A 7,825-nucleotide genomic window follows, 5' to 3' on the forward strand; every position below is an offset into this window, starting at 1 on the left:
ACAAAAAGAATAAAACACCGAAAAATAAACCTACCTAGGGAGACAAAAGACCTGTATGCAGAAAACTGTAAGACACTGATGAAAGAAATTAAAGATGATACAAACAGATGGAGCGATATACCATGTTCTTGGACTGGAAGAATCAATGTTGTGAAAATGACTATACTACCCAAAGCAATCTACAGATTCAATGCAATCCTTATCAAATTACCAATGGCATTTTTTACAGAACTAGAATAAAAAAATCTTAAAATTTGTATGGAGACACAAAAGACCCCGAATAGCCAAAGTGGTCTTGAGGGAAAAAAACGGAGCTGACTTCAGACTATACTACAAAGCTACACTAATCAAGACACTATGGTACTGGCACAAAAACAGAAATACAGATCAATGCAACAGGATAGAAAGCCCAGAGATAAACCCACACACCTATGGTCAAATAATCTATGACAAAGGAGGCAAGGATATACAATGGAGAAAAGACAGTCTCTTCAGTAAGTGGTGCTGGAAAACTGGACAGCTACATGTAAAAGAATGAAATTAGAACACTCTGTAACACCATACACAAAAATAAACTCAAAATGGATTAGAGACCTAAATATAAAACCAGACACTATAAAACTCTTAGAGGAAAACATAGGAAGAACACTCTTTGACATAAATCACAGCAAGATCTTTTTTGATCCAGCTCCTAGAATAATGGAAATAAAAACAAGAATAAACAAATGGGACCTAATGAAACTTAAAAGCTTTTGCACAGCAAAGGAAGATGAAAAGACAACACTCAGAATGCGAGAAAATATTTGCAAACAAATCAACGGACAAAGGATTAATCTCCAAAATACCTAAACAGCTCATGCAGCTCAATATTAAGAAAACAAACAACCCAGGGCTTCCCTGGTGGCGCAGTGGTTGAGAGTCCGCCTGCTGATGCAGGGGACACAGGTTTGTGCCCCGCTCCTGGAGGATCCCACATGCCGCGGAGCAGCTAGGCTCGTGAGCCATGGCCGCTGAGCCTGCGCATCCGGAGCCTGTGCTCCGCAACGGGAGAGGCCACAACAGTGAGAGGCCTGCGTACAGCCAAAAAAAAAAAAAACAAACAACACAATCCAAAAATGGGCAGAAGACCTAAATAGACATTTCTCTAAAGAAGACATACAGATGGCCAAGAAGCACATGAAAAGCTGCTCAACCTCACTAATTATTAGAGAAATGCAAATCAAAACTACAATGAGGTATCACCTCTCACCAGTCAGAATGGGCATCATCAGAAAATCTACAAACAACAAACGCTGGGGAGGGCGTGGAGAAAAGGGAACCCTCTTGCACTGTTGGTGGGAATGTAAATTGATAAAGCCACTATGGAGAACAGTATGGAGGTTCCTTAAAAAACTAAAAATAGAATTACCACATGACCCACCAATCCCACTACTGGGTATATACCCAAAGAAAACCACAATTCATAAAGACACATGCACCCCAATGGTCACTGCAGCACTATTTACAATAGCCAGGACATGGAAGCAACCTAAATGCCCAGAGACAGACGAATGGATAAAGAAGATGTGGTACATATATACAATGGAATATTGCTCAGCCATAAAAAGGAACAAAATTGAGTCATTTGTAGAGACGTGGATGGATCTAGAGACTGTCATACAGAGTGAAGTAAGTCAGAAAGAGACAAACAAATATCGTATATTAACACATATATGTGGAACCTAGAAAAATGGTACAGATGAACCGGTTTGCAGGGCAGAAATAGAGACACAGATGTAGAGAACAAACGTATGAACACCAAGGAGGGGAAAGTGTTGGGGGGTGGTAGTGGTGGGATGAATTGGGAGATTGGGATTGACATGTATATGCTAATATGTATAAAATGGATAATTAATAACCTGCTGTATAAAAAAATTCAAAAAAAATTTTTAAAAATAAAAATAAAATTTAAGAAAAATAAACTATAGTGATAGAAAGCAGGCAGGGAGGGGGCACTCACAAAGGGACAGAATGAAGAAACTTTGGCGGTACTGAATATGTTCACTGTCTCAACTGTGGTGATGGTTTCATGTGTGAATACATAGCTAGGAATTTATCAAACTGTACATGCAGTTTATTGTATATCAAGTATACCTTAATAAAAATGTGTAGAAAAAAAGAATCTAAAAAAACAAAACCACAACATATATAAATTTGGGTGATGCAGTTAAAGCAGTGCTTCAGGAGAAACTTCATAACTCTGTTATACTAGAAAAGGTATATAACCCATGTTAAACTAGAAAATGGAGAGCAAAGTAAACACAAGGTTAATAGAAAGAAAGGGATAATAAAGAATAGAATAGAAAACACAGAGAATAATATATTTAGCACAGGCCACTTGTCAGTGCAACCACCCAAGTATAAACTTCAGAATGCCACTACTACTGTACCTCCATGAAGGAAAGTGGCTGGGGCTCCAGCCATTCGTTTGAGCTCTTGAGCCTGGTAAGTCTGTCAGTTATCACATCATTGTCTGAACTTTTCATTGTGTTCACAAATAACAGAGCCCCTAGAAAAACTAAAAAGTCAGCTTACTTAGTAACGAGAATTCAGATTCATTCTCTTCTATTTGATTAATAATCACTATTCGTGGCCGTGAACGGACATGGAACGGATTCTGAACTTCAGACACCCACACTTTCCCTAAGGAGAGGGGCCTTCACCCAGGATTCTGCTGGTGTCTTCCGAGCCAGCCTCCTTTAAGCAGGGGAGCTCTCTCCAGACCCACCCGCCGTCCCCTCGAATCCCAGGCTTCCCACAACGTGGCCCAATGGAGCCGGTGTGGCAATTCTCAGCCTGGCCTCTAGGAGTCGCATCTGCAGTTTTCGGAGTGGGCAGAGTTGCAGCCTTCTGGCTCCTGAAGCACACCCAGGATGGGCTTCTCAGAGAAGGAAGGAAGGGCTTTTGAACACAATTAGCTTGTCTTCAAGCTCTGAGAGTCCCAAACCGCCACCCCCAGCCCCGTCCAGCCCGTGCCTGAGGGAGAAGCACCCACGACCCCGCCCCTTCCCTCCTACCCCGCTGGCAAGGTGCGTGTGGCCTCCGCCCGGCCTGGAGGAAAAGCTGCAGGCCGCTACAGGTACCTCAGCTCCCCTCCCTCGACTAGCAGGGCCTTCGGTTCTCTGGCACCACGACAGGGCCGGGCCCGACAGCCCACAGCGCCTGAGTCGTCGGCTGCGGCGGGAGAGTTAGCCCATCCCACCTGAGGTCCAGTCAGCTCGAGCCCGTCGCCTCGGTAGCTTAAGAACGTTTCGCGTCCACAGATTCGGTCGAAGCACTCCGCGACCCCTCCGCCGCGGCGGACAAGTAGTCCGCGCGCCGCCGAGGCGGCCGGTGGACTCTGAATTCCGCGGGACCGCCCGGTCCGGAGACTCGGCCGCTGCGTCCCTGAGCCCCGCGCAAATGCGCTACCGCAGACCAGCCTGGCTGAGAAGAAACCAGAAAAATCGTAGCTCCGGCGCCCAACGGCTGGTCGTGGTTTGCGGTCGGAGCCGTAGCGCAGCTACGCAGCCAATAGCTGGGCTCGTCGCCCTCTCGCCCCGCCTCCCTCCGCGTCCGTTGACCGCCGCATGCGCTTCAAGCCAGCCTTTGGTTGAGTGTTGGGCTCCTTCCCGACAGCAAGGGGGCTTTTCCTGGTCAGGCCCGCCGCGATCCCCCAAATCCTCTGCCCCTCCTGTGCGTCTCCGCAGCCAATCAGGCTGGACACTAACACACCCTCCCTCGCCCTCAGTAACCCCGCTCCAGGGAAGCCCCGTGGGCCAAATCGCTGCGAAGGGAGTGGCGGTCTAGGGGCTCCTTGGAATGACGAGTGTTTGTGGAGTTTGTCCCGATGAGGAGGGCCCAAGAAGACTTGGGAACCTGTGCGGAAAATGTCGCTTTAGGTTCCTTAAGGTGTTTTTAGTCCCCTGGGGTATTGATCAGTGTCCATAGTTGGTGCTGATGTTGGTCAGTGGGAAAGGAACGTGAGGACTCATGACCAGTATATCTCATTTAGTCTTGTTTACTTCAGTAGTTCTCCATTTCGTCAGGTTTTTAATTTTTTTAGTTTTAATCCTAGGCGATTCTGATGCAAACCATTGACACAGATAGAAAATTACGAGCTGTGATCTTCCAAACTCATAACCCTCTCTGTGAACTGATTTTCTATGATTCTGTTTTCCTCTTGAGTATTGGTGGGCACTGGATGATGGAACTCCATTTTCACCCTTCATCTTTTCAAAGTGCACATGCTGATATTAAAGCTGTCCAGGGTGTCTTACGGACATTTGTATTCACAGGGCTTTTAAAAGCTAGCCAGAGCAGATGGTTTCAACTGCAGTTCCCTTTTTCAGGGCTGAGGGAGCATGAGCCATTTGCAGAACTTACTGTTAGATACACTCCTGGGAACAAAGCATGTAGACAGTGCAGCCCTCATCAAACTCCAGGAGCAGAGCCTATGTGTAGCATCACCTGGATTTAGTGTAAGAAAAAAACAGGTTTGGGCATAAGAGTTTAAATCTTTTTCTGTAAAGGCCATAGACAGTACACAAAAGAATGGGAGTGACTATGTTCCAATAAAACTTTATGAACACTGAAATTTGAACTTCATGTAATTTTTACATATCACAAAATATTATTATTTTGATTGTTTTTTCAACTACTTAAAAATGTAAAAACCATTCTTCATTTGCAGGCCTACAAAAACTGGTAGTGGTACAAATTTGGCCAGTCCACCATAGGTTGCCAACTTCTAGTCTATTTAACCTCTGCAGGTAATGCCCAGTGATGTCCGAACACTTGTGGATGGATTTGCCAAGAACCCTTTGAAAACCAGAAGAGAAGGATTGTATTTCAAGGAGAAGGACTACAAATGTGTCCGGGCAGATGACTATTCTCTTTATGCTAAGAGTGTGAGTGTTCAAGATTTGAAGACAACTTTGTAAAAACCTTAAGAAAAGAATTTGACTCCAATTTTCAGTGCCTCTCCTGATACTATCTTTAAAACAGACTAAGCCTGTTACTGCAATGGCAATGTTTGAGATAGCAGTCTAGTGCCAGGAAGGCACATGTAAAAGAAAGTACTAACAGAGAGCCTAGTTTTGAGAAATGTTCATTCCAGAATTTATCAACTGAACCTTGCCTGAACTGTCTCTCTCCACTGCAATATTCCTCATACTCTACATTCTCCTTCTTTAAAAAACAAAGTGATATTACTCTTGTGCTTAAAACGTCTGTTGGTTCACTGTTGCCTGTAAGGAATTAAGGGGATGACAGTCATATTTCTGTATGCCCTATATGATGGGTTAGGCACACTTCACCCACATTATAAAATAAGTAGCCTCATTTACAGATGAGGAAACTGAGGCTTAACCAGGTTAAATAACTCTTCCATAGTCATACAGCAGAAAATGGAGGTGCTGGGATTCAAGCCCAGAGCTATCTAATTCCAAAATGTATTTCCTTTCCGTGACATCTGTTGTTCTCACTGGGATAGGGGTATATTACAATCAATTCAGGAGCTTTTTTCAGAATACACACGCTGTTATTACAACAGTCTAAAACTTTTTGACAACTAAATTAGTGAAAAAGAGTGGAGAGTCCAAAAACAAACATAATGAATATGGAAGTCAGGAAATGGTGAAAAATGTGGCTGGCGCTTAACTTCTTGTCCTGTAACTAGAACCAAGAGGAGGGCATTCTGTTTTATTTTTATCCAGGAAAATACTGGTGTGGTTGTTGTGAAGACCCATCTGTATCTTCTGGTGGCAACTTACACTGAGGGCATGTATCCTAGTGTCTGTGTGGAAGCCACAGAGAAATTGGGTAAGTTTGCTCCCAGTGCCTGTCTTTGTTCCCTGTGGTAGTCAAGTCTTCTGACTGCAAGTAACCCAATCAAACCAGCTAGGGTAGAAAGGAGGAATTTATTGGAAGGGTACCAGGGTTACTTATATAACCGGTGAAAGGACAGAGTGCAGCTGAGCCACAAGGAAAATGGATTCCAGGGACTGGAACACTGCTAGTACTCTACTCTAGTCTCTCCTCCTAAGAGGGTCAGCTTTGTTCCATCCCATTGCAGACTGCCTCCTTTCCTGGTGGTGTCATGGTCAAGCCTTGCATCCTATCTCTTAATTTCTTTTAGAACCCTGATCTGACAAGTCTTAGATCATATAATTTACCTTTATATCAGTCAGCTGGGGTTAGGAGGTGGGAAAGGCAGGGTTAAAAAGCAGAGATGTAGTTGCTGGGGGCCATCCTCTATAAAAGGATTTTCTACAGAAAAATAAATTACTGTGAGCCAGGCTTATTGGTGTCTGCTGCATTCCCCTTCCATGTCTCTACATTTTAAAATAAAGATCTAATGTAGAACTAACTGGGAAATTATATCTATGAGAGTTGAGCTTAATAAACAATAAATTGTATCTGTGTTTAGATTTTTTAATCTAAATTTAAATTTCTTTTTTTTAGCAGTTTTAGTAGTCACTTTTTAAAAAAATATTTATTTATTTGGCTGTGCCAGGTCTTAGTTGCAGCAGGCAGGCTCCTTAGTTGTGGCATGCGAACTCTTAGTTGCAGAATGCATGTGGGATCTAGTTCCCTGACCAGGGATCGAACCCAGGCCCCCTGCATTGGGAGCGCAGAGTCTTATCCACTGTGCCACCAGGGAAGTCACCTAAATTTAAATTTCTAAAAAAAAGTTTTTGTTGGAGTTGCTTGAACACTCCTTTGAGATAGTAGAATCCTCCATCTACTTCTGCTAGTGAGGAAAGCAGCCAACATTTCATTCTTTCAACGAATTCTCAGTGACGACCTACATGTATGTGCACGGCACTATCCTAATAAACTAGGAAATCAAAGCTGGTTAAGATAGTCTCTGCTTTCCATGCCTCTATACGATACTGCTGCCCTATCTGCCTGAAATATCTTCCCTTCTGTCCCTGCCCTTTCACATCCAGTTGGCAAATTCCTAATTATCATTGAAAACCCAAATCAGATCTTGGGCTTCTCTCTACCATGCTATGTATTTTATGCATACCTTTATTATTACTGACATTAGAGTCCTTTGTTTACCTTGATTGTGAGCCCCTAGAAGGCAAAAATTTCATCTTAATCCAGTCCCTAAAACAGTGTCTAATGATGAGTAGGAAATTAATGCATGTTTGATGAACAAATAAATGAATGACCTCTGCCTAGCAGAATCTGGGAGGGCTCCAGACAGCGGAATCTTTTTTTCTTTTTTGATTAATTTTTATTGGAGTATAGTTGCTTTACAATATTTTGTTGGTTTCTACTGTACAGCAAACTGAATCATCTATATGTAGACATATATCCCCTCTTTTTTGGATTTCCTTCCCATTTAGGTCACCACAGAGCATTAAGTAGAGTTCCCTGTGCCATACAGTAGGTTCTCATTAGTTATCTATTTTATACATAGTATCAATAGTGTATATATGTCAATCCCAATCTCCCAGTTCCTCCCACCCCCTCCTTCCCCTCTTCGTACCCATAGTTTGTTCTCTACATCTGTGTCTCTATTTCTGCTTTGCAAATAAGATCATCTACACCATTTTTCAGACAGCTGAATCTTAAAGGATTAATTGAGAAATTAACTACCATCACAGAAACTACACACACACAAAATGTATATAAGTACAGACCTTCACAGTTGTCATAAATAGTTCCCTGGCATGGATTGTCATAAACCATGCTACACGGCTGGCAATGAGGTATTCTAGGAGCAAATAGGACTGAGCGTAGGCGAGACACAACTTAGGAAGCACCTAACAGGAGGGGTGATCTCCAGCATGGG

The 7,825-nt window shown here is 43.1% G+C and overlaps 2 protein-coding genes across 7 annotated transcripts in view; one reads left to right on the plus strand and one right to left on the minus strand.

Annotated features, from left to right (window-relative positions):
• Positions 1–4,482, minus strand: part of LOC111175008 (protein FAM228B) — a 35,719-nt gene extending 31,237 nt beyond the window's left edge. The window contains exons 1-2 of one of the 6 annotated variants that reach the window (XM_089922480.1): positions 4,405–4,482; positions 2,430–2,557 (exon numbers count right to left, since the gene is read on the minus strand). In XM_089922480.1, the coding sequence (XP_089778606.1) occupies positions 2,430–2,557; positions 4,405–4,453 (177 nt within the window). In that variant the 5' untranslated portion in view covers positions 4,454–4,482. The other 5 variants (XM_089922482.1, XM_089922481.1, XM_022574328.2 and 2 more) reach the window with 5 other exon arrangements.
• PFN4 (profilin family member 4) overlaps positions 1–7,825 on the plus strand; it is an 11,694-nt gene continuing 3,869 nt past the window's right edge. The window contains exons 1-3 of the mRNA XM_022574337.3: positions 1–4,499; positions 4,791–4,928; positions 5,736–5,841. Coding sequence (XP_022430045.1) covers positions 4,383–4,499; positions 4,791–4,928; positions 5,736–5,841 — 361 coding nt within the window. The 5' untranslated portion in view covers positions 1–4,382. The remainder of the gene's footprint in view (positions 4,500–4,790; positions 4,929–5,735; positions 5,842–7,825) is intronic.

This window comes from Delphinapterus leucas, chromosome 13 (assembly GCF_059928025.1).
Source record: "Delphinapterus leucas isolate spDelLeu-1000000601 "Yukka" chromosome 13, BTC_Dleu_Yukka2, whole genome shotgun sequence".
In the NCBI taxonomy this organism is placed as follows: domain Eukaryota; kingdom Metazoa; phylum Chordata; class Mammalia; order Artiodactyla; family Monodontidae; genus Delphinapterus; species Delphinapterus leucas.